This window comes from Prunus avium, chromosome 1, assembly GCF_965620075.1.
Source record: "Prunus avium chromosome 1, drPruAviu1.hap1.1, whole genome shotgun sequence".
Taxonomy (NCBI): domain Eukaryota; kingdom Viridiplantae; phylum Streptophyta; class Magnoliopsida; order Rosales; family Rosaceae; genus Prunus; species Prunus avium.
This window is the reverse complement of record NC_142284.1, coordinates 9617333-9643218: the sequence shown is the minus strand read 5'-3', so window position 1 is coordinate 9643218 and position 25886 is coordinate 9617333. Positions and strand designations below refer to the sequence as shown.

The 25886-nt window shown below is 38.9% G+C and overlaps 4 protein-coding genes, 1 non-coding gene and 1 pseudogene across 6 annotated transcripts; 2 read left to right on the top strand and 4 right to left on the bottom strand.

Annotated features, from left to right (window-relative positions):
• Positions 1-760: 760 nt before the first annotated feature.
• Positions 761-1639, bottom strand: LOC110751798 (Plant invertase/pectin methylesterase inhibitor superfamily protein). Its single transcript, XM_021952320.2, has one exon. It carries the CDS (start codon positions 1527-1529, stop codon positions 912-914), a length of 618 nt encoding a protein of 205 aa, XP_021808012.1. The 5' UTR covers positions 1530-1639; the 3' UTR covers positions 761-911.
• Positions 1640-5081: 3442 nt separating this feature from the next.
• On the bottom strand, positions 5082-5908 carry LOC148297245 (cell wall / vacuolar inhibitor of fructosidase 1-like; annotated as a pseudogene).
• A 5806-nt stretch (positions 5909-11714) lies between these two features.
• On the bottom strand, positions 11715-13925 carry LOC148297243 (uncharacterized). Its single transcript, XM_088247248.1, has one exon. The coding sequence runs from the start codon at positions 13858-13860 to the stop codon at positions 13519-13521; it is 342 nt and encodes a 113-aa protein (XP_088103374.1). The 5' UTR covers positions 13861-13925; the 3' UTR covers positions 11715-13518.
• On the bottom strand, positions 11723-11918 carry LOC148297244 (U2 spliceosomal RNA). The gene has a single exon (XR_015833356.1). It is a non-coding gene; the product is annotated as a U2 spliceosomal RNA (small nuclear RNA).
• Positions 13926-16343: 2418 nt separating the features above from the next.
• On the top strand, positions 16344-18853 carry LOC110752127 (uncharacterized). The gene is made up of 2 exons (XM_021952732.2): positions 16344-16928; positions 18149-18853. Exons 1-2 carry the CDS (start codon positions 16551-16553, stop codon positions 18386-18388), a joined length of 618 nt encoding a protein of 205 aa, XP_021808424.2. The 5' UTR covers positions 16344-16550; the 3' UTR covers positions 18389-18853.
• A 2122-nt stretch (positions 18854-20975) lies between these two features.
• Positions 20976-25881, top strand: RWA2 (O-acetyltransferase family protein). Of its 2 annotated transcripts, none has more exons than XM_021952675.2 (16): positions 20976-21282; positions 21417-21508; positions 21760-21897; positions 21981-22037; positions 22131-22203; positions 22442-22600; positions 22898-23047; positions 23139-23394; positions 23472-23587; positions 23747-23833; positions 23909-23997; positions 24089-24151; positions 24370-24426; positions 24813-24909; positions 24994-25152; positions 25520-25881. In XM_021952675.2, the coding sequence occupies exons 1-16, from the start codon at positions 21250-21252 to the stop codon at positions 25523-25525; spliced, it is 1632 nt and encodes a 543-aa protein (XP_021808367.1). In that variant the 5' UTR covers positions 20976-21249; the 3' UTR covers positions 25526-25881. The 2 variants fall into 2 exon arrangements, with proteins under 2 accessions (XP_021808367.1, XP_021808359.1); XM_021952667.2 differs by having other exon boundaries at positions 21757-21897.
• The last annotated feature ends 5 nt before the right edge of the window (positions 25882-25886 follow it).

Here is a 25886-nt window from a genome sequence, read left to right as displayed (position 1 = left end):
GATGATGCAACGGTTTCTTTCGCAAGATGCAAAGATTTCCTTTATGGCTGGAAATGCCATGAATGTAGGTATGTTTTCCCAATGAGCGTGGGGGGTTGATAAATTTGATCTCCTGTTGTTTTGCTAGAAAGTCTAGAACTCTTGTTATGTAATGTGTATTGGTTTTGGCCACAACTGGTTTTGAAAGAAAAGGGAAAAGACTTTTCCAAACTTGGCAATAGGGATCCTTTGATTTCTCTTTTCTGGTTGTGTGGGACCATTTAAGGCAATCCCGAATGTTGTGTGCGCCTTGGTTCCCTCTTCCTTTTTCTTTTTATCGAAGTCCTGTGAACCAGGTTTTTCCTTTGACATGCCGTGAGGCATTGGCCTTGGCATGTGATTTCACATGGTATTGGCTTCCTCTTGTAGTCAGCGGCTCTCCTCTGTATAATTGCTGCATGGGAACTGAGAAAAGACCCTCTCTGTCTACACCTGTGTTTCTAGAGCCTTCCCTCCTTTAAAAAAATATTATAATTTAAATATGAAGGGCCCCAATTAGTCACAAGATACCATTTGCCTTCACATGCATACATTAAGCAATCTTAAATGCTTGGTTAAGGCAAAATCTGGATCAAGGTAAACAGTAAATTACCCTATAATCTGGTCATCTAAACGCTTTAATGAATTCTTGGAACTAGTATTTGCACCAGAAAGTTCAGAATTTTCAGATCTCTCAACAGTAAAACAGTGTTTTTCCCGTTTCATACTCCACAAAAGAACATGAAAGCGAATAGAAATTCTAATTTCATTGGCTGAAACTGTTGCTGCAAGTACAAATATCTAAACAAAAAGCTGAAAGCTTCACAAACAAAAGTTACAGAAGAACGGCAATAATAGTACATGATATTACAATAAGAGGGAGAGAGAATAACTCAGCCGCCCTTTAACAAATTGATAATGGCCACAGCCACACCAGAGAGGTTGTCTACCAGTGTGTTCCTATCAGTCAGAGGTGATTTGGTAGATCCTGAAAACCCTTTCTCACATGCATCACCCTCCTTGGCAGCATCAGAAATGCCATAGTTGGCAAACCCAAAATGGCCATTGGTCAGTGCATCAATTGCTTGTGGCAGACTAAACTTCACCACTGGGATGTACAATTCAGCACAGTTTGCCAAGGCTTTCTGTAACTCTGCCTCTGGAGACTGCTTGAGCAGGCCATGGATGTAATCCAGTGTATCAGTTGCCTTTGCTAGAAGAACATCAGATATTATCTGGGCTAGTCCTGGAACATCTGTGTTTGAGCTTTGAGGGTTTGATTGTAGAGTTGACACACAGAGATCATAATGGGGTGTTTTCTTGCATGTCTTTTTTATGAGATCACCGCCCTCATCTAAGGGAAAAACAAAAGATTGGGTAATTGGTAGCACCATGAGTAGAAGTACAAAATGAAGAAGGAGAAGGAATGAAATTGAGGAACTCATTTTCTGAGAGTGAAAGATTGGAGGGGAAGAGAAGAATGGGGCTAAGGAGCTGTCCAGCTTGTTCATTGGGGGGTTTTGCTTCTTGGTTCTTATATCAGCAAAGGAAAATGGATCTCTTTGTTGGGCTCGTTTTTCTGGTTCTGTTGCCAATTAATTTATACTCATGTTTCAATTTGATGGATTGGCAGATTACCACATATTATTATGTTCACTCTTGTCTTGCAGGCGGTTTTTGTAACCATGTGCTGCGAGTTTCAATTGCGTCTACATTTTGTGTTTGGTTCACATGTCTTAAATAAAGTTGATCATCATTCTGCTCTCCTCTCACACCAACCTTTTTCAAGCCAAAGTGCTCAAGTAAAAACAATGGGAAAATTGAAAGAAACATACGCTTCAAACAATCAGTATCATTTTTTTTACCTCTTAAGCTTTGTGGCCTCAATGGAAAGAAACAGGGAATAGGGCAAAACAACAAACAGAAAAAACCAGAAACTAGAAACAAAGCTTGGAAACAAAAGTAAACACTGGATGGGGTAGGCCGTTCCTGTCAAGATGTGAGGCATGAAGAAGACACATAAGATATTACATCAGCACTAACAAGATATTACATCAGCACTAAAAAGGGTGGCTTGGACAAGAAATCACAGTAAACTCAGTTCATATCAGTATCACTCAAGGAATGCAATTGATTATCAAATTAGTCTATAGTAATTTGAGTGTATTAACATCATTATGTAAATGATAACGATGAAATAAAGTAAGGCTCCATTTGGAGGGAGGAATTCGAAATATGCGGATGTGATACATGTATGTCAAGATTTGGACAAGCGAAAAAGGAAGAAAACAAATGGATTTCATATGATTCCTTGGACATAGTTGTTTCAAATCCATTTCCATCTACTCATTCCAAATACATTTAATCTAATGCGGTTCTTATTTTTTTAGCAAATTTAGCCTTTGTTGATGCGAAAAAGTGATCCGACACTTTTGGGCTCAACTTAGTGATATTGGGCATTCGGAATGCTTTGGGCCTCGATAGAGCGTGTGATCTACAAGATGAGAAAACGCTCGGTAAGACCTAGGGCACCGATGTGGTACCGAAGGCTCTCCGATGCTTAAGTAAGTTCGGATTTAGTAAATTAAACTGACATATCAATAGGATTGTGTGCCATTAGTTCTGATTACCTCTATTTGGGGATAGTTGCCCTCTTTTATAGGCCTTGGGTAGCATGCATATTGTTTAGAATTTCGATGTGGGATTGTAGACGTCGATTGTGAGCGTGCCACGTGTCTAGGTGAAGGAAGTTGCCCTAATCGAGGAATCGATAGGCTAGGTGCCAAAGGCTACCGTAACCAGGCTCGATTTTGTCAATGCGTCTTGTTCTTATTGGCTGTTCATTTTGGTAGAAATAGAAGTCCCCCAAGTTCTCATTTGAGAATTCTCGGATGAGGACTTGATTCCTTCCTCGGCAACCAAAATATTGCTCTACCGTTCGTTAGTTTAGCAAGGGGTGGTGCCTAGTATTTGTCTTTCGATGCTTCTTGGTTCGGGAGCACATATTTAGGAACTCAAGAGTCGCCGCTTCGAGGATTGCCGTTCGGTAGTAGACGCCATATAGAATGGGTACCGAACAGCCTTTTCGATTAGTTGTTGACTTGGACAAGTTTGGTCTTTCATTCGAGGCACACGCGATGGGGAGGAGAAGCGATGGGACAGAATGCGGTTCTTGTTTTTTTAGCAAATTTAGCCTTATTGTCATATGATTCCTTGGATATAGTTGTTTCAAATCCATTTCCGTCTACTCATTCCAAATACATTTAATCTAATGCGGTTCTTGTTTTTTTAGCAAAGGGTAAATGGTCGAAAACCCCCCTGGACTATTTGGCTTGTCGAAATGTCCAACCTGAAAAAAAAATTCAGCCAATTTAGCCCTCAGATTATTTTAAATGGTCAATTTAGACCGTACCGTTAGTTTTCATGTAATTTCATCCAATTTTCTGTCTAAATATCACATGTTAGGCACGTGATTCACTGTTGAATTAAATTTAATTTTTTAAAGTTTAAAGTAATTAAATTGTTAAAACTACAAAACTGCAACAACAACAACAACAACAACAACAACAAAAAAAAAAGAAGAAGAATAAAAAAAAAAAGGGGAAGGCAATCATCGTCTTCCCCAGCCCCTTCCTCCTCAACTGTTGACCTAAAAACCAAAAACTCTCTCAACTCCAGTCCCAGTTCCAATCCTCACCCAGACCAAACTCGAGAAGGTCCCATATGCGGGAATGGATGGAGGTTTTGTCGGCTTCTTCGAAACTTGACCATGGCCTTTGCCAAATACTTTGCAAAATTTATTCCAAATCTTGCTTTGTCTGAAGGGTGGAATCGAGCTTCAAAGTCTCCACGATTTCGCCTTGGCGAATCTTCCCTATATTGCCCTGCGGATCAATTTCAGAAACCCTTTCGTGCAAGGCCCTACAAATTTCCGCCTTCCAAAATGATGAGACCAGTCTCTACCCTAGCTACAGCCCAACCCACCAGAGAAACCCATAAGGCCATAGCCCAGCCAACTTCACCATTTGCAATAGAACTCTCTAGAATTCTCCACCTAAGAAGGAATACCTCAGAATACTGGGTATATCCGTTAGATAGCTAGCAACGTGGCATTCTCCCTATTCTTGTCTTATTTGATATCATTCTGTATTAAAGGACCTGAGGTCCCAGACTATAGCAGACAAGAATATACAATTCACTCATTTACGCCTTTTTCCAACTTCTGTCTTTTTCTTTTAAGAGTCACACTCCGTGTGCTCCATCACAAAAGCTTCTCAGCTCTTCTGAGAGAAAGTCCAAGTTCTCCTTCCGCGCGAAGTTGGGAGAATTCTCTGGTGCTTCGAATTTAATCTTGGGGTGTGTCAAAGTGTTCACCTTTGGTGCTTCATTGAGCTGTTCTGGAACAAAAGAAGGGTTAGGGTTAAGGTTAGAGGACGTCTGGACTCTATGAAGGTCTCACACTATAATTAATTTTATGTTTCATGTTCGCTGAATTGTGAATTGTGAATATGCTAGATATGCTTGCTGAATGTTTAATGTGTTGGAAATTAGTGAACTTAGGTGATTTATCATAGGTTTGAAGCAGGTTGGGTTTGATTGGATTTTTTATGTTTTGAAAGTCAGTAGCGGATCTGTAAATGTGGATAGAGGGATTTCCCATGAACTTCTTGAACTCCTCATCTGTCTTCCAATCCATTTCTTCTTGTTTCTCCTTCTCCTCAGACTCAGAGCCACTCTCCTTAGCCGTTTCAACTTCTTCCGCTGGCACTTTACTCTTCTGGGTATCACTGTCATCACTTGGCTTCTCATAAATTACAACAGCCGAAGAAGATGAAGAACTAGGTTCGTTTTCTTGATCATTTTTCATGGAAAATGAAAGACGACGTCTTTTTGAAGTGGGATTGGAAGACGGAGATAAAGAGAAGTACTGGGTCTTTCCTCTGTACAATGAAATTGCCAGTATAGCCGGGCGGCTATACCTTTTAAATATATTATATTACATTTTCCTTATTTTCTTAATGCATTACCTTGTAAAATGTCAAATTTACCCTTATATTTGACAGGCATTTGGATGGAATTGGGGAAAACCTAACGGCAGGGGTGAAATTGGCGTTTAAATTTAATACAAAGGCTAAATTGGTTGAAAAAAATTTCCAGGATGGACATTTCAACTAGCGTGATAGTTCAGGGGGGTATTCAACCATTTACCATTTAGCAAATTTAGCCTTATTGTCAAACTCAAATCCTTTCGAATCCCACCATCCAAATGGAGCTTAAGGATTTTAGATACTGAAATGATTTATTGATTTTTTTTTTTTTTGGTCATTGAAATGATTTATTGATTTACCAAGGAAACTAACATAGTTAAACAAACCAACAACAACACGAAACAAATCAAGGCAATGTCCTGGCAATTGCTGCAGCCACAGCGGCAACATCAAGGAGAGCTTCGTTGTTATCTACCAAAGGAGAGCTGCTTGAAAAACCACTTTCACATGTATCTGCTTCCGTGGCAATATCATTCATGCCTTGCTCTGCCGACTTAGAATCACCTTCAGTGAAAGCTTTGACTGCCTTGTGGTGGGACATCATTTTGTAAAACCTCATTGTATATTTTGACGCAAGAGAGTAAGGCTTGATCTCCTGGGCTCTGCTTAAGCAGCTCGTCGGCTTTGTTCAGAGCACCGGTTGCCTGATCCTTAACTGCATCAACCATCATGAGGCCTAAGCCTTTGAAATCTGCACCGGTGCTTCGAGGGTCTGAGTTAATAGTAGAGACACAAACATCATAATTGGGTGTTTGTTTGTGTCAAATATAGAGAAGATTAATTGAAGGAAGTGGAGAATGTAGAGAGAATTGGAGCTGGAACATATTTTCTGATTTTAACATTTTGTCTTTGTATTACTTACAATACATTTATAATTACAAGCCAAGACAAGGCATCCCTAAGACAAGGAAACAAAGTTTCCCTAAGACAAGAAAGTAAAGTAAAGCTCCCTAAAACAAGGTTCCCTAAAACAAGGTTCCCTAGAATAAGGACTAGGACTTTGTGTAGACAAGATAGAAAGGTAACCAACTAATTAATCTATTACAAGCTAACACTCCCCCTCAAGTTGGTGCGTAGATGTCGCCAATGCCCAACTTGACCAGTGAGTTGTGAAATACTCTGCTAGAAACTGCTTTTGTCAATATATCAGCCAGCTGGTCTTCGGACTTGACAAACGGAAGCTGAATTTCTTTGTTTTCAAGTTTCTCTTTAATGAAGTGTCGATCCACTTCAACATGTTTTGTGCGATCATGCTGAACTGGATTATGGGCAATGGATATGGCAGCCTTGTTATCACACAGTAGATGCATTCCTAATGTAGGTGCAAATCCAATCTCTGTAAGCAATTGCTTTAACCAAAGGAGTTCACAAATTCCTTTGGTCATTCCTCGAAATTCAGCCTCTGCACTAGACAAGGCAACGACTTTCTGTTTCTTGCTTCTCCAAGTAACCAAGTTACCTCCCACAAATGTGAAGTAACCTGATGTTGATCGTCGATCAGTGACATTTCCCGCCCAATCCGCATCGGTATAGCCACTGATATTCAGATGACCATTTCTAGAGAACATAAGTCCTTTACCTGGTGCTGCCTTCAGATATTTAAGGATTCGAAGAACTGCATCCATATGATCTTCACTTGGACAATGCATAAACTGACTAGCAACACTTACAGCATATGCGATGTCGGGTCGGGTATGGGACAAGTAGATCAATCGCCCCACTAACCTTTGATATCTTTCTTTGTTAGTGGGTATCTGATTGGGATATTCCCCAAGGTGGTGATTCTGAACGATTGGAGTGTCGACAGGTTTGCAATCTAGCATCCCAGTTTCTGCCAATAAATGTAGAACGTACTTTCTCTGGGAAAGAAATATGCCTTGCTGTGATCGAGCAACTTCAATGCCCAAGAAGTACTTGAGTCCACCAAGATTTTTCATTTCAAATTCCTTGGCCAAACATTTTTGTAGTTGAGAGATTTCCTGCGTATCATTCCCAGTAATAATCATATCATCAACATAAATGATTAAAGCCGTTACCTTCCCTCCTTGGTGTTTTAAGAACAGAGTATGGTCAGAGTTACTCTGCGTAAAACCATAAGTCTTCATCGCCAAGGTAAAACGCCCAAACCATGCCCGAGGAGACTGCTTCAATCCATATAATGCCTTTCGTAATCTACACATCACATTAGCATGAGTGGATGTAACATATCCTGGTGGGATATCCATGTATACTTCTTCTGAGAGTTCTCCATGCAAGAAGGCATTTTTGACATCAAATTGGTGGAGAGGCCAATCAAGATTTGCTGCAATGGACAATAGCACTCGAACAGTGTTAAGTTTTGCGACTGGAGCAAATGTTTCTTCGTAGTCAATACCATATGTTTGGGTGTATCCCTTTGCCACAAGCCTTGCTTTGTAACGTTCGATGGACCCATCAGCATTATATTTCAAGGTGTAAACCCATCTGCATCCCACAGTCCTCTTTCCTTGAGGTAAGGTCTCCAGTGTCCATGTGTGATTTTTCTCCAGAGCTTGCATCTCCTCCTTCATTGCTTGAACCCATTTTGGATCCTTCAGTGCTTCACTTACTTTAGTTGGAATATGAATTGCGGATAACTGATGTACAAAACCCTGGAGAGATTCAGATAATTTTCCAGTAGACACATAGTTGGCAATTGGATATTTTGATGCCTTGCCACCATCCGGTGAGTACCGAATTGGTGGTTTTCCACGGTTCTGTCTAACAGGTAATTGATACTTAACAGTTTCATCAGCTAAAGCAGTAGATGGAATAGAATCATTTACCTCAGGAGTATTCTCAGGAGATTGATCATAGGGTACTGAGATGTGAGGGGGGTCTTCATCAGTCTCATCGATAAAATAGGAAGAAATATCGTGTTCTTGGCGGGATGACGACCGGTCGCTGGGTTCCTGGCGACCGGTCGCTTTTGGGCAGGTTCTAACTCCAGCTTCAGAATTTTCTGACGACCGGTCGCTAGGCTCCTGGAGACCGGTCGCTTTTGGACAGAGTCGAAAAACAGCTTCAGGACTTGCTGACGACCGGTCGCTGGGCTCCTGGCGACCGGTCGCTTTTGGACAGAGTCGAAAATCAGCTTCAGGACTTGCTGACGACCGGTCGCTGGGCTCCTGGCGACCGGTCGCTTTTGGACAGAGTCGAAAATCAGCTTCAGTACTTGATGGCGACCGGTCGCTGGGCTCCTGGCGACCGGTCGCTTTTGGACAGGTTCGAAATCCTGCTTCAGAATTTTCTGGCGACCGGTCGCTTGGCTCATGGCGACCGGTCGCTTGGCTCCAGTTTCGAAACTCAACTTCATTGCCTTGGTTTGTTTTGCTCCAATCTTCAGGTCCTTGAATATCCAGAGCCACCTTGTTCATCGGATCATGGAAGAACATCTCGGACTCCATAAAGGTGACATCCAAAGTGACATACGTACGACGGCTGGAGGGGTGATAACACCGGTATCCTTTCTGATGAGCGGCATAGCCTACGAAAACACATCTGAGAGCACATGGATCAAGTTTGCCACGTTGATTCTTATGGAGATGGACGAATGCCACACAACCAAAGACTCGGGACGGAAGCATCTGAACGGAGGGCAAGGGCCCATGTTGGGCAAGTGCTTGTAATGGAGTCCGGAAGTCTAAAACTTTGGAAGGCATTCGGTTGATGAGGTAGACTGCGGTAACTATAGCATTATCCCAATGGTGGCGAGGAACATGAGCTCCAATTAAAAGGGCTCGTGCTGTTTCAAGGAGGTGTCGGTTTTTTCGTTCCGCAACACCATTCTGTTGAGGAGTTTGAGGACACGTAGTCTCATGGATGATGCCATGCATTTGGAAGTAAGTCTGAAAAATCATGGTTGATATATTCACCCCCATTGTCAGAACGAAGGACTTGAATCTTGGTAGAGAATTGAGTTTCAATTTGCTTGTGAAATGACTGAAATATATGGAATACATCGGTTTTATTTTTCATCATGAAGAGCCAAGTCATGCGGGTACAATCATCTACAAAGGTGATAAACCACCGGAAGCCAGAAGTTGTAGAGATAGGTGAAGGGCCCCAAACATCAGAATGTATCAAAGCAAATGGAGTAACACTTTTATTTGTACTTAATGGATAAGAGACTTTGTGGCTCTTAGCTAAGATACAAGTATCACATTGGAAATCAGTGGTACAGGAACTCGAAAACAAATCTGGAAATAGATGTCTCATATAGCCAAAGGACGGATGCCCCAAACGTCGGTGCCATAGCCAAAGTTGTCGATCCTTCCAAGTCGATGAGTGCTTCACACTATGTGCCTTTCCCATACTGAAATCATCCACATAGTACAACCCCCCTCTCTTAGTACCACGACCAATGATCTCCTTGGTGAGAATATCCTGAAATAAACAGAAATCGGGATACATAAGTACACAACAATTTAGTTGCTCAGTAGCTTGGCCAACAGACATCAATTTATTAGACAACGATGGGACAAGCAAAGTATTTTGAAGAGTAAGAGATGGAGAGAGGCCAATGGTTCCAGCACCGACCACAGGAGAAGTAACACCATTCGCATTGGCAATACTTGTTCGTTGTGGTGTAGTTGTACTTAGAAAATCGGTTGAATCAAACGTCATATGATCTGTGGCTCCTGAATCAATAATCCAACATGTGGAGTCACTTGTATATGATGTATGAAATACATATCCACAGTTACCTGAGTCACTGAAAGATGAAGAGTTCTTTTCCGGTACTGAGGTAGATTCTTCATGAGGAATTAATGTTATTGGAGGATCCATGGTGACAAGGGCAGCACGACCCGTTCCTCCAGCAGCACGACCCGTTCCTCCAGCAGCAAGTTTACGAGCCTTGAGAGCCTCCCACCAATCCGGATAGCCATGTAATTTAAAACAGGTTTCTCGAGTGTGCTTTGGATTCCCGCAGTGAGTGCAACCATTCCCATCTGTGGGAGCCTTGGGTCGAGAAGGTGGAGTAGTCTTGTTGGTAGTAATTTGTGGCTGGAGAGAAGCAGTAACTGGGGAATTGAGAGTTGGAGTCGAGCGAGAGGGTCGGTATGTTCCTTTTGTTGCCAATCCTGCTCCGGTTGGTGTTGGAGCTCCTAACATCACAGCTTGTCGGATATCCTCTCGTCGAACATGAGCCTAGGCTTGCTCTACTGTAGGAAACGGACTCATTTGGAGCACATCACTTCGGGCTTTGTCAAGCCGATCATCCAAACCATCCAAGAAAATATAAACTCGATCTTCTTGGATGATATCATAGTATTTCTTAATATCCAGCTCACACTTCATCTCATTTGGACGACGAAAATCGATTTCTCGCCATAAGCCTTGGAGATCATTGTAGTAAGCTTCAATCGAACCTCCCCCTTGTCGCATACGGGAGATTCGCCTTTTAAGATCATACACCTGGGAGGTGTCAGTGCCATCAAAGTAAGTTGTGGCTATTGCATCCCAAACTCCTTTGGCCGTCGGGAATCTAATGAAGTTGCCAATTAACCTTGGCTCCATGGAGTTGATTAGCCACCCTTTCACAATTGCATTTTCTGTTCGCCATCGGTTGAATGTCGAGTCTGTCTGAGAAGGTGTTGGGAGTTCACCAGTGAGATATCCCAGCTTGTCTTTGCCAGCAACATACATCTCAATAACTTGAGACCATAAGGCATAGTTGGAGCCATCCAATTTAATGCCAATTTGTGCAGAAGAGGTTTCATAGGTAATTGTCGGAGTCGGGGTCGTAGTTGATGTAGATGCTTGTGTCTTCATCAACTCAGCCATTTGAGCAGCAAATTCTGTGAAGGTAGGTTGAGAAGGAGTAGCCGGATCGGTAGTGCTACTTTCAGTGGGAAAGAAATCGTTTTCTCCCATGATAGTAGCAACAATTCGAGACTAGAGTCAGCAAGATCGCTGCTCTGATACCATGTCAAATATAGAGAAGATTAATTGAAGGAAGTGGAGAATGTAGAGAGAATTGGAGCTGGAACATATTTTCTGATTTTAACATTTTGTCTTTGTATTACTTACAATACATTTATAATTACAAGCCAAGACAAGGCATCCCTAAGACAAGGAAACAAAGTTTCCCTAAGACAAGAAAGTAAAGTAAAGCTCCCTAAAACAAGTTTCCCTAAAACAAGGTTCCCTAGAATAAGGACTAGGACTTTGTGTAGACAAGATAGAAAGGTAACCAACTAATTAATCTATTACAAGCTAACAGTTTGCAGGTTTTGTCAATGAGACTGACATCCATTGGCAAGTAAACCCTGGCATTGGCTTGCTGGAAGTAGGGAAACTTGAATGAGAAATATGAGTGCTAGAGAGATTAAATTCTTCCATCTTTTAAAGCAAAAGAAAAGATGAAGAAACTTGAATACTGCAAATCTGCTGCTTAGACGAAATCTACCATATATAGAACATATGGTTAAATTTCTTTTTGTAGTAGACTATAAACACGGCACGCATATATTAAGCGTTAACACGCCGACAGAAAGGCCATTAATTGGGGAAAAGCAATCTTCTTTTCTTGTTGCGACAGCAGCTCTGGTAAAAATAAGGGGCTTAGGCTAGGCAACGACATAAATTATGAACAACATTTTGGGCAAGGCCGTAAAAAGCTTGAACTTGTTTTGGTGGGGTGCGCCAGGCCCATGCAATAGTGCAACGCTTGGGCGACGCTTGAGAGCTCCAGTAGCAAGCTACTGTGGTGAGCCCTCCCCCTTAAGAAATTAATTTAATATCGTGTGGGCCATTGGCCCACGTATCAGATATTAAACTGATAAGAACAGATACTACACTTGATCTTAGCCAAAAGGCCGAGAAAGGTATGCTTATTCCTCTTTTGGGCTGATTATTTTATACATAGCTCCGTTCTCCTTTTTTCGTCAACTGGTCGATGTGGGACAATGGGAGTGGATGTGGGACAATGGGATTGTCAATACCCTGTCTTGAAGAAATCTTTGCTGTCTTTGTGCTTCAATGCAAGTACATCTAAAGCCTCTCCTCAACAAAACATTTTATCATCATAGGTATAAATCATCCAATAATTATAAAACATTTTAGAAACTGAACCAATTTATAACATTACCATTCGTTAAAGCTTCGGAGGCTTGTGAAACATCCTCTTCTATAACATTACACCGTTGTAGCTCTCGGTGCAAGAGGTTAGCGAGGCCTGTTGTCCTCCTGGGGGGCTCTGCTTAAGTAGCTCATTGATTGACACAGAAAGTGAGAGAACAAATTGTCATGAGCATATCGGTGTCTTGACTCGAGGCATATATGATCTGGTAGCTTAATGTTTTGTAAAAATTGATTGTATGTTCTATATTAGCTTAAGCAATATTCTTCTATTCTAATTCTTACCCTTCTTTTCAACACAAATCTAGCTTAAATGTGAACAAAAGTGTTTCACCTTTGTGTATGTTTTAACACAGTTTTCTTTCGTAAGGGGTTTATTAAAAACATTTAACCTTGTGTTCGAGGTCTTTTATGCTCAATTCCCAATTCAGTATCGCTTGTATCAAAAACATAATTTTGTCTTCACTTTGATAGTGCATGAATCTCATCTTCATTACTAACACCTATTGTAAATAACCAACATAGACCCGAAAATTGGCACTTAGTTAATAGTAGAAAAAACTAAGTGATTATAAGGACATGGGAAATTAACAAAAGAAATTGTCCAAAGGCTCACGACCAAATCATACAATGGTCAAGTGGATCATCAAGGTGATCCAAATGGATCCACTTTCAAGTTTTCTTTCGAATTTCCAAAATAAGGTCAGTCTTTATCATTATCCAAGATGTAAAAATCAACTTTGATACTGTCTCTCGCAACAAGTCATCAAGTGTCTCGCAAAAAAGAAACTTGAAAATAAAAATGATCATATAGAAGACTGTGTTTGTTATATAATTGACTGATCATCTAAATTTTTGTTGCATTCGAGGGTATGGCCTAGCTCAAAAAACAAAAAACGACGTTGCAATTCTCCTAGCGTTCACACGCCGACAGAAAGGCCATTAATTGGGGAAAAGTATTCTTCTTTTCTAGTGGCGATTGCAGCTTTGGTGGTTTGCATTACAACTTTAAAGAAAACTCGTCATCGGACTTAGCTACCTAACGAAAAATATTAATAATTTCTAAAGTACCTAATTAAGCATGTCAAAATAGGATTTAAACCTTGATGCTTGTCTTAGTTTGATGAATAAACTTATAAACCATCCCAAAACGAAAAAATGTGACATCAATTCATAAACAAATGCATTAAAACAAAATGAAGTCGAAAATCAACTCAACCCATCATCATCAAATTGTATGATCAAATTAATTTCGCCAACAAATTATGCTAACATATTCACAATCTACATATTTGTATATATCCAATTTCTATAAATAAAAAAATAAAAAAAGAGAAGAAAATGATATGGATCAGAGGGTACAACCGCAGAAGACAAAGAAGAAGCAAAGCATAGCAGCCAAGACGAAGGACTCTACCACAGTTATCAAGGTCCACAGCACATCATCAAGTATTGAGAAACGCAGCCATCTGAAGCTCTGCAAATTCAAGTTCAAGCTCCACCCGGAAGTGAAGTAGGAGAAGTCGAATGTTTCCGGCCACCGGAATATTCCTGCTGAAGGCATGGAGAGGTCAAAGTCCAGCCAGCTGAAAGCAGAGGAATACTGTACCACGTTGCTGCAGGGCACAGGATGATCTGTGTGTTGTGTTCCTTCCTTGAAGCAGAGCAGAGCAGAGGTTTCTAGCATAAACATAAAAGGTAGACTTGGAAGAGGATTAGTGAGTGGGATTTATTATGCTTAATTAGGCATTTATGTACCAAATCCACGTGTTCCAGCTATGATTAATTTGACCCTGCCAATTGGGTGGTGATCGAGTACTTTGAATGGATGACGTGAGGCATGGAGTATTTCATGTGGGGACGATTCCTCTTATGTCAATTTAAAACATACAGTGACACAGATTCTACTCTATGCTCTAAATATGGTACTTTTTTTTTTTTTTTTTTTTTGGTGAAAACCAAGGTATCCCCGTGCGATTGCGGAGACTAACCCTCAAGGTACTGTCTGGCGCAAAGCAGGGACCTCTCCCAACAAAGTCTGCTCTATAAATATAAAAAGTTGTAACCGCATATGATAATCACTTTTAAAAGTCGAATTCTTGTTGTGAATAATCACTTTTAAATAATCAGTTATTTGGGTCGAAGTTATTTGAGGCTGGATTGCGGTAGAGACTAGAGAGGAGAGCAATTAGGTTAAACGAAGATATAGATAGGCATGCAATCCAAACAGAACAGTAGTTTTATGTTTGAAGGGAAGGTGAACATGAAACGCTATCAGGTATTGTCGTTTCTTGGATTCGTGACTCATGAGATGATGATATAAGCCATCCCAGCTGACTCTTAGGTGAGTGTATGTCCAATGTTCTTTTTTTATTATTTATTTAATATATAAAAATAGGTATTTTGTAATGAGTTTTTAATATCGTGTTGGTTTATTCTATTGTTTTACCTACCTTACGTTCGACCCAACAACCATTTGAACCATGCCCTGTCATTCCCAATCTCAACACTAATGAAATTTGAAAATTTTCCTTTTCCGACAATGAAATTTGAAAATTCCGCCTAATGGGTTTGAATGATTTCTCCAGCTCAAGGAAAGTGTGGGGCTTCTTGTTTTTTAAGAAAAAATTAAAACCCAACACAGCACCTTACCTTCCAAAATCAAATCACAACACTATACAGAGTCATACATATGCACCTAAAATCACCAAAGACAAAATCCGAAGGCCGGTAACCGAAGACCCTTCCCATTTTAGTTGTAACAAATAATTTTCTTCTAAAAGAAAATTAAAATTTTGTTGAGTTTTAGAATTTGCGTGTTTCGGGTTTGAAAATTTTGGTATATTATGGTTATTGTAAAATTAGGGAAGATTGATTTTGGCCATGTTCCATAGAACTGCCAGACTTTGCCTGCGATTTAGGTACTTGATTTTGCAAGCTAGATAAAGACACCAGCATGTGCCTCGTAGGGCCTCTGTGTCCGTAAGGCGTAAACAAAAAGGTTACGCGGTATCACAAAAGTTTGCCAAATAGACCAAAAGGTAGCTCCATATCACAAAGTTTACAACTTTTTTCTTATTTAAGGGAAGAGATACACTTTTCCCTAAATATGGTATACACGCGATACAGTATAAAATTAAATGATCTATAAAGACGGGACTCAAAATAAGGTGTAAAAAGACGGGTATTTTGTCATAGCAAACTAGCATATCCCACATATAAAGAGAGGAGAGACTTCAATTAATGATATTTTTTTTGTATATAATGCGAAGAGATTCAAATAGGTTGAACTTCTTGAGAATGAAACTCCATGTATAATCCCATGAGATGGGAATGGAAGATGTTCATGTTCATTCCTGTGTTTGAGAATCCTGGAAAATGAGAATAAGAAAATGTCACTTTCTTCCATTCCCATATTTGGTTTGTGCAGTATTGGGAATAAAAAGTTGTTGAGGTTTCAAATAATATCAATTTTATTTATTAAAAGTTATTAATAAAAAGTGGTATTTGAAATTTTGAATATGGGTAAATTAGTCCAAAATAACTGCACTAAATGCTTTCCCAAATAGAGGGAAAAGATTCCCAAGAGGAGCCAAGGGTATGAAATTCCCTCAACATGGGAAGTTCAGAACCAATAATCAGGTATTACATTCTCAATACTCCAATAGTGCATTTACCAAACATGAAAATGTAATTTCATACTCATTCCCAAGCTTATATCTAAACCTTAAACCAAACAAGCCCTAACTTAGATTAACATTAGTTTTTAACTGTGATTGCAAAAGAAATACACGAGAATACCAAAAAAGTTTTAACATTGTGAAAGAAAGTTTTGATTAATATTGAGTTGTTTTTTTATGAGCTCCACCTTAGCAAAACAGAAAAAAATAAAAATATGGGGGCCCACAGCATAGCTTCATAAGCCCCCTCAGACAACGGTGGGCCAGATATTTGGTTTTTACACTTTTGATTGGTAACCTCGATCCGGAACGGTTAAAAAGCTTGCCTCAGAAGTGAGCCTAGCCCAAAACATATGGGCCCAAAATCTGGACAACACGAAAAGAAACCCTAACCCTAGTGACCCCGAGCACGCCCTCCTTGCACGTGATAATCAGCTGACTACAAACGAATATGAAGCGCCGCAGGAAACCTTATAAACACAAAAGTACAAATTGGCTCACGAGGACCGTCCGATTTATGGCCACGTCACCTATCCGCGTGCACCCGCGTTTCAGCGGCTGAGATCACTGGTTGCAGAGCTACTGGTAGAGCGAACCAAGAAGCTCCTCTCTCGTCCCTCTCTCTCTCATCCAAATCCCAATTCGTTTTCCAGACAAAAACCAAGAGATTTTCTCTAGGAAGTTGTGTGAGGTTTGTTTAGAGATGAAGGTTATGGAGGAAGTTGTGGAGGAAAACGAAGTTAAGCCTTTGACTGCTGAACAATTGGAGCAGTATGAGTCGGAGTCTGAGTCTGAGTCAGATGACAGCCTAGGCGACGAAGAAGAGGATGGTGATGATGATGACGAGGACGACGACGACGACGATGTGGACGAAGACGACGAGGACGACGACGATGAAGATGAGGACGATGACGACGATGTGCAGGAGGTCGTACAGTCCTCTGGAGGTCCTCCAGTTCAGTCGGTCGATGACGAAGACGATGAGGATGAAGACGATGAAGAAGGTGAAGGAGGTGACGATGATGATGACGGCGAGGGAGACGATGACGACGACGACGACGAGGGCGAGGCTGAAGAGGAGGTAATAAGCTCTAACTCTTTCTTATTTTCGTTTTTTCAAATTTTAAATTTTTTTTTTTTTTTCTTCTGGTTTTTTGTTTAAAATCATCAGATCTGGTATTTTTTGTATGTATTTTGTTCTGCTTATGTGAATAAATGTTATTTGATCTGATTTCGCCAGTAGCCTGCTCTTGAAATTTAATTTGAGGAATTGTTATTCTGTTTTTTTCTTTCTCAATGTTAAAGTTGAAATTTCCTTTGTTTTCCCCTATTTTTTGGTAGTCTTTTTGTAGATTCCAAAGATTTTTCTCATCAGATCTGTTTTTCTGAATTTCTAGCAAACAATATTGGCCCTGTTTGTAGTCAATCGCTTCATGACTTTGGCAACAGGGAACTATGTATTATATTTGCGGTTCATTTGCAGTCCATAGTTATATGCTTTGCCTTAAAAAGACTAGACATTTAATTTAATTTCTGGTTTTCTTTTCTTTTTTATTTTCGGGAATAAATTGAATGGTAGTATTATCACAGATCTGGAAGCATTTCCATCTAGTTTATTATTTATGCATTTAATTTTTGAATTATCTCCTGTAAGAATCTCTCTCTGTTGCTATGATAGAGAAATCCTGCATCCAGATTCTCCTCCTTGCGTTTAATACTTTGGCCTGTGACTGATGGTTATGGCTAAGGTTTTGGACTTTTTGTTTTTTGCGTTAACCTTTCATTTTTTCTTTTCATGTCTCTTACAACTTTTGAAATTATCTTTATGAATTTGCTTTTCTCTGTTTCTTCTGTAAATTAGGCAGTTCGTTTATTGCGGCTTTTGTTGCTTTTACTTTTTGGCTTGTTTAAATTGGGAAGCTCCTTGCAGCCCGTACCCTTTGTTGACTAAAATACTGATATATTTCAGTATTTTACCTCTGATTTCCTAAATTATATCTTTTTGTAAACTCTGCTTTCTGATAAGTTTTGCGGTAAAGGTCTAAGTTTTCAAAGAACTTAATCCCCAATCTGAGTTTGAAACTGACAGTCTGATGGAATTGACAGCTTGGTTAATTTGAAGAATATAAGTTTCAATTCTCCTTTGTTTGAGTGCAAATTTGTCTTTCACCTCCCACGTGGTTCATTTGTTCACTTGTTTGCCAGTACTATTTTTCATTTCATGATATGCATCTGTTTCTGTGCTTTTAATGGTACCTGCTGTCAGTTAGACCGTCGCTGACATCTTTTGAAACTATATAGGATGATATAGGAACGGAGTACCTCGTCCGGCCAGTAGGGCGTGCAGAGGATGAAGAAGATGCGAGCGATTTTGAGCCAGAAGAGAATGGAGAAGATGAAGATGTGGACGAAGAAGAAGATGAGGACGACGATGCGGGTGGGAAGGTGGAGGCTCCTCCAAAGAGAAAGAGATCATCAGACAAGGATGATTCAGATGGTGATGATGGTGGAGAGGATGATGAGAGACCCTCCAAGCGATAGGGCAGGGCCCCTTGTCCTTGGTTTGAGGACTGACCATTAACAAATAGGTCAATCTCTCTCCTCACTCACTCTCTTAAACTCATGTCCTGTTTGTAGAAAGAAAGAAGGATACGATGCGTCCTGAATTCTGTGCTACCCTTTTTTTTTTTGGTTGCTGTAGTATCATTGTCATGGTGCAGTATATTTCTTAGGGTTTACAATATTTTGTTAATGCTTAGTTATGTCAGTCAGTGAATTGTGTGGTGGTGGTGGTGGTAGCGGTAGTAGTAGGGCATTTGAAAGAGGTGGTTTTAGAAGTTATGTAAGTTTAAGGAACTCGGTTAAGGCTTGTAGCTTTAAATACTCTCTCTCCCTCGCTCTCTCATTTGCTAGGTTGTTCATTTGCAGATTTCCTTAGGTAGGACCTCCTTCCTTTTGCTCTTAATTTTTGGTTGATTGAATTGAAACTTGGAAGGTTTGGTAAAATCTTATCTCTTGATCTATTATGGAAGAAGCATCAATCCGCATCTTCCCATCATCTATTAATATTTTCCGTTTTATTTTATCGTATTTATTTGCTGGGTTTAGTAGTTGGTAGCTTTTGGTAGAGGTTCGAAATTCTCATGCACTCAATGAATATTTGTGTAAATTCACCTCCTTCAATCGATTGCACTAAAAAAATTATTTTTTTTGGGTCGGAAACTTCAAAAAAGTTACTGGGAAATAATAATTGAAAATTATATAAAACCCAACGAATTGGGATGGTGCAATTGAGTGAAAGAGACGAAAGCCTTTAGAAAAAACCAAAAGCAATAGGTTAATAAATGAATGATGGGCCGACGATTATGAGTGTTAACTGTATGTTGCTATCAGTCAGCTATTTTTTATTTCTTGAGAAAATAACTGGCACGTGGAAAAGGGTATTGACTTGTAGATAAGTAGTCTCAAGTTTGAATTTTTATAGCATCTTGGTGTGTATGTGCGAGAGAAATTTCCCTCCCCCCTACTCATGTTAAAGTTTAATTCACTCAAGTTTTCTTTTTCGTTTTATTCAAGTTTGGTTCAGACTTTAATTTGTGTCAATGAATAATTAGTGATGATATGACCCATTTTTATTTAGGTCTCGTCCAAAGCAGATGGGTAGTCGGGGAGTGATGGGACGACACTGATAATGAATAACAGGAACAAAAATGGACTACATTTAGAGCTATGGACGCGTTGGGCCTGGTCTTAAAGTATATCATTTGGTCGGATACGAAAATTTGACGCAAGCTCCTCAATTCAAAGTCTGCCGACAACAATTTTATCGGGCCATCCTTTTCCACGGAAAAAAGGATCTAAAAAGAAGGCAAATTATATATAAAAATATCCAAAGATGGCAAACGCATGAGAAAAATTTAGTTAAAATGGAATAACACTGTTTTGCTATCTTTATTCAACAATATCATGCCACATAGAAGTGTTATTATCACACTTGTCATAACATTATTAGTCGGGAATAACAAAATAGTGTTATTTCTGTGACATGGAAGTTTTTCTCCAAATACATAGTGCTTACACTGTCTCCAATGGAAAATGTTGATGAGTAAGTGTGTGTTAAAAGTGAATTCTATGTATTTTAATGTGTTCGAAATGAATTTTGATTTATGTAAAGTTTTACTTTAAGTTAAATCCATTTGTACTTGTTGTATTGACCTGTTTTTGAAATAATTACTGATTGATGGGTTTCTTATTATGCAATCAAACATGCGTTTTATAATTGGAGTAGTAGTTTAACAAATAAAATTTTGATAAAACAAAGACTTCGCCTTTGTAATAGCATTTGGTATAGGTGGTTATTATTTATGGTAATAATTCCAAAACATTATAATAGAAATGAAAATATTTTTGCTTGTCACTTTAACTCAAGGTATATATTTATCACTTTTTTTTAATACTTGGCATGTGTTCAAAATTGAAAACATTTTTTATAGGCAATATAGTTCGATACCAACCCCATTCACTTAGGTAATATGGTTCGATACCTACTCCATTCACTTGTTTGAAGTGTCAATCTCAATCTTTAAAAAACAATATCCCCAAAGTTGGAAGTTAGATGTGACAAATTTGGTGTTCTATCTCCCTCCATTTATAATTAGGCATTGAAATTTACCCCACTTTACCTTAACAAGAAGATAAGAAAATAGCCAACGGTCTAGCGAGTGGAAATAACTTTTACTTGCAAATGTTTTCGTATTCAAATCCTCATATACTTTGACTGTGTGAGAAAACCTCATCGCCTAATATCGATTGTATGCATTAAAAAAAATTGGAATTTTTTTTGGAAAACATGGACATGTTAATGTGTGGGTGTCAGAACCCACTCAATACTCACAAGTAAGAACCGTGGATCCACATCCACACCGTCCGATCAGAATCCTACGCCTCACAAACGAAGGGCCCTAACTCTATCTATCCCCATACCATAAAAAGAGAAATTAAGGAAACGATTTAATTTAAATAATAGTTAGATTAGAAGAAATGGCGCTATCCCAAGAAAATAAACGAAGTAAAACAAACAACAACATCTTTCATTCAAAGAAAAAAAAAGAAAAAGAAAAAAAAAAGAAGGCAATTATAACCATATATGGTTGTCACCCATTAACTCACCGTCTCTCTCCCTCTGAGTCTGTTCCTCACTCGTTTTTCACCTTCTCCTTCCCTCCGACGCGCTCTCTCTCTCTCTCTCTCTCTCTCTCAATTTAATACTCTGTATCGCGGCGTATATTACAATACATTGCATTTCATCCTTAGATTCGTTTCCATTTCGGCTCTGAGCGAGCGAATCGGATCCGTGAAATGCTTGCTCGTTGATCTCTGTGTTTGATCCGAGGCTTGCCAAGATGATGATCTTTAGCCCCGTCACTGTTGGCCAGGTACTCAATTTCTCAGCTTCCAGTGTTTTCTTTCAGATCTTGCTCGGATTTGAGTGTGCGCTTTTGAATTGATGTAGTTTTGTCGGTGATTTTTGTTCAAGGATAACTAAGGATTTTACTTCCATGCATTGCAGGTTTCGTTTTTGCTTGGAGTTATACCTCTCATCGCAGCTTGGATTTATTCTGAGTTCTTGGAGTACAAGAAGAATTCACTCTCTTCAAAATTGTGAGTTCAAAACTTTTTGCGCTATAGCTCAATTGCTTATTGTATTATTATGCATATAACCATTCAAAACAAATACAAATATAAATAAATAAATATATATATATATATATATATATATATATATATATATATATATATATATATATATTTAGAACTACATTGTATGTGTATGTGTAAGTATATATGTATGTAACTGATCGAATAAGCGTTTTGTGTTTGTGCTGAGTAAGATTGGTTTTTGACACTAGTAGGTACTCTGAAGTGAATTTGGTTGAAGTGGAAAAAGAGGCGGTTAAAGAGGATGACAGAGCTGTTTTATTAGAGGGCGGAGGTCTCCAATCCGCCTCACCAAAAGCTCGAACTTCATCTGCCTGGTCGCCTATATTCAGGTTTCTAAATTACGGTCATTGCACTCTAAGTTTTCAATTTAAAATGCTCATACCATGTGCTTATGATTATTATATCGGTTTAGGTTCATTTTGATGGATGAGACCTTCTTGCTTGAAAACCGGTTGACGCTTAGAGCAATGTAAGTCAATTTATTCATGGATCAAATCAAGGAGTATTCTTTACTGCTGTATTGGAATGTTGACCTTTGCCTTTTTTTCTCTCTTGTCTACAGATCTGAATTTAGTGTCCTTTTAGCATACTTCTACTTATGTGATCGTACAGATTTCTTCAACACATCAACTAAGGTGACATTGATAACATAGTCGTTTGTATGTTAAGCATTTCAGTCTTCCTTCTCGGCATTGCTTGGTTTTCAATAAAGCAATGTCTCTAAACAAATATTTGATTACAAACACTAATTTAAATTGTAGAAAGAAAAAAAAGCACTAGTGAAATTCATCTATGTTCTCCATTTTGCCATTTGTTTTTAAAATATCTCTTTGTGACGTGCCTTATATATTTGAATGTCATCTGTTTGTGCAGAGTTACAACCGGGATCTTTTCATATTTCTTTACTTCCTTCTCATCATAGTTTCGGCAATGGCTTCTTTCACGATACATAATGAGAAGTCTCCATTAACTGGGAAATCCATTCTTTATCTAAATAGGCATCAAACTGAGGAGTGGAAAGGCTGGATGCAGGTTGTTCAATTTGATTTCATTTATGACGTATGCTTGTTGATTATGCTTATATGTTGGTCATTTGATTTTGGCACCCATGTTCAACATAAAAACCATTAGTTCTTGGTGTATGTTCATCAAATCATATGCTTCTGTCATCTATAATACTACAAGGCATCTGGTTTTCCATGTCTAACTTTGTCATTTCCAGCACAAAAAGTTCATCAGTATTAGAGTGCGTGGAGGATTTCTATAATTATGTATCCATGTTAGTCTTGTCATCATTGAGATCTTACTCTTTGTTCCTCTATGTTACAGGTGTTATTTTTGTTGTACCACTATTTTGCTGCAACAGAAATTTATAATGCAATCCGAGTATTTATTGCTGCATATGTCTGGATGACTGGATTTGGAAACTTTTCTTATTATTATGTTCGCAAAGATTTCAGCCTAGCAAGGTTTGCACAGGTATGCAGTTCCCTAGATCTATAAGATTGTGTGGGTGAGTTTGTCACATTTAGCGTATATCTAACACATTTCATTCCTTGTTGTTGAGCAGATGATGTGGCGGCTTAATTTCTTGGTATTGTTTTGCTGTGTTGTCCTTAACAACAGTTACGTGCTATACTACATCTGCCCCATGCACACTCTGTTCACGCTTATGGTTTATGGGGCACTCGGTATTATGAGCAAGCATAATGAGATTGGGTCAGTGATAGGTGTAAAAATCATTGGTTGTTTCTTGGTTGTTATCTTGGTATGGGAAATACCTGGAGTGTTTGAATTGCTTTGGAGCCCACTCACATTCCTTCTTGGTAAGTAACTGGTCGAGCATTAATTTCCATGTAAAGACATTGCACATCACTGACCCGAATTCCTAATAAAATTGCAGGCTACACAGATCCTGCGAAACCAGGTTTACCCCTCTTGCATGAATGGCATTTCCGCTCGGGCCTTGATCGATACATATGGATAATTGGAATGATATATGCTTACTATCATCCAACTGTAAGACTCGATAAAAATCCTGTTCAATTTTCCCTATTTTCTGATCTAATTTTATCTTTCGTGTAAACTTTTGTATTTGACTGGTGTGTTCGATATGGATCTGTTTGGTTTGTCATTCCTATGATTCAGTAGCTAATCAATTGGCGTGAGTCTTTATAGGTTGAAAGGTGGATGGAGAAACTGGAGGAAGCAGAATGGAAGCGTAAAATGTCAATCAAAACAGCTGTTACACTGATAACCGTAACGGTATTATAATTTCTCATAATCACGAAAATTCTGCTTCTTAAACATTCATCTCTGATGCAATCTCTGAATTTCTAGGTGGGATATCTGTGGTTTGAGTATATATACAAGATGGACAAGCTTACTTACAATAAATATCATCCGTATACCTCATGGATTCCTATAACGTATGGTATCTTGCCCTGAGTATTTTAACATTTTTGACTGCCCCTAATTTTTTTTTATTTGCTAATATAGCATCTTGTTCTTGCTGATCAGGGTCTACATAAGTTTGCGCAATGTCACGCAGCAATTCCGCAGCTACTCTTTGACCCTTTTTGCGTGAGTGTTTCATCTTGCGATCTCTCTGATTTTAATCTGTTTATTCTCATACATTAGAGTCATAGCATTTGCTGAGACACCATTAGGTGTAATTCTTAAAGATTATGGTAGCTGTATCTTTTTTGTTTTCAGTAAAAAATTACACCATTATAAAGAGGCTTGTGATCTTTAAAACTTCTGGTTTTTTTTTATCCCTAACATTGTCTTTGGTTTACCAGATGGCTTGGAAAGATAACACTGGAGACCTACATCTTGCAATTCCACGTCTGGTTAAGGTATGCTGAAGCTTACTTTGTGCTCCTGTTATTTGCTAAAGATAGTCCACAAGTGTTTACTAATGTTAGCAAAAAGGAAAAATTGTCATAAATTCCCTGAGAATCTTAGGTAATTTTAAATATCCCCTCTCAACTTCTATTTTGATCAATTCCCCCCACACCAAAGAAACACAAAGAAGGTGGAGCAGTAGTTCCTTCTGTTAGTCTATAGTAAAAAAGGGATCAATATCTTAAATGAGAAATGAAATTTTCTTGATGAGTCACTGAGAATTGGTCAAACTTCAGTTTCTCTTTTAATTTTTGGTTTTAATGGAAGGTCGCATGGTATACATGTTTATGCCTACATTACCTACGTTTCTTATTCTGTCTTGCATGAAAACTTGCAGATCAGGTGTCCCTGATGCTCAGCCTAAGTTGTTGCTCTCTATGATCCCAGAATACCCGCTATTGAACTTCATGCTCACTTCTGCCATTTACGTTGCAGTAAGTAAAGGATGTTATATGCTGTAATCTGAAAATATCTGGCCTTTCTTTTTCATGCTTTAATTTTTGCTTGCTTGCTTGCAGATCTCTTACAGGCTTTTTGACCTGACAAATACGTTGAAAATAGCATTTGTACCCAGTAAAGATAACAAGCGCCTTGCCAACAACATAATTACAGCCACAGCAATATCGTGTGGATTATACTTCATCTCTTTTGTCTTCCTAAAAATCCCCCAAATGCTGGTAAGGTTTACTCCTCTGAATTGGTTAATCAAGTCTCAGTCCATTTCACGCTGTCCAAAATGAGTATGAGTGCAAATCATTCCTTGGCCTTAAAAGCTGAAAACCCACTCATGGAAATGCATGTACCAACCTCCATCCTAATGTTCGATATCGCATTTCTTTAAATAGAAAGTGGGATGGTGGGATATGTACACTGGTTTTCATCAGGAAGTTCGAGTGCCAAGGAATGACGGCCCTACGTAAAGTTGAAATTTTGTTCCTTCAAAAATTTAACTTGAACACTACATTGGAAATTTAAAGTTGAAAGTTTTAATATGGCTTCTCATCTCACTCTGGAATTTGGTTGATACTTGAAAAAACTCCACAGGTGTGATAATTCAAATATGAAAAAAAGATATAGTACACAAGGCCACTTGCTTGTAAAAGTCATTCGTGAACATGGGAGAATACCGTACCACTGCAAGAGTTCTTTGCCTCCGTAACCCATTGGAGATACGGATTCATCTGCTGCTGCTGATCGGCGGGGTTATTAATGGAAATGCAGATCATTGTATTAGTTTTTTTTGGTTCTCAGCAATGAGCATTGTATTAGCATTAGATTTTGGGACATAAATTGTATAGGGAAGGGTGGGTAATTAGTTTGACCTCCAACCAGGGGGATACCTTTGCCATACTTATACTCGACTTTTGCTACCATTATAGTAAAATGATCCAAGAGTTTGTCAAACATCTCA

Excerpts from the sequence above, each read along its gene's own strand:
- LOC110751798 (XM_021952320.2), bottom strand. The coding sequence starts at position 1,529 with ATGAACAAGCTGGACAGCTCCTTAGCCCCATTCTTCTCTTCCCCTCCA.
- LOC148297243 (XM_088247248.1), bottom strand. The coding sequence starts at position 13,860 with ATGTTTATGCTAGAAACCTCTGCTCTGCTCTGCTTCAAGGAAGGAACA.
- LOC110752127 (XM_021952732.2), top strand. The coding sequence starts at position 16,551 with ATGAAGGTTATGGAGGAAGTTGTGGAGGAAAACGAAGTTAAGCCTTTG. Across the intron at positions 16,929-18,148 it reads AGGGCGAGGCTGAAGAGGAG|GATGATATAGGAACGGAGTA; the intron begins GTAATAAGCTCT and ends GAAACTATATAG.
- RWA2 (XM_021952667.2), top strand. The coding sequence starts at position 21,250 with ATGATGATCTTTAGCCCCGTCACTGTTGGCCAG. Across the intron at positions 23,048-23,138 it reads GCCTAGCAAGGTTTGCACAG|ATGATGTGGCGGCTTAATTT; the intron begins GTATGCAGTTCC and ends GTTGTTGAGCAG. Across the intron at positions 23,998-24,088 it reads ACCTCATGGATTCCTATAAC|GGTCTACATAAGTTTGCGCA; the intron begins GTATGGTATCTT and ends CTTGCTGATCAG.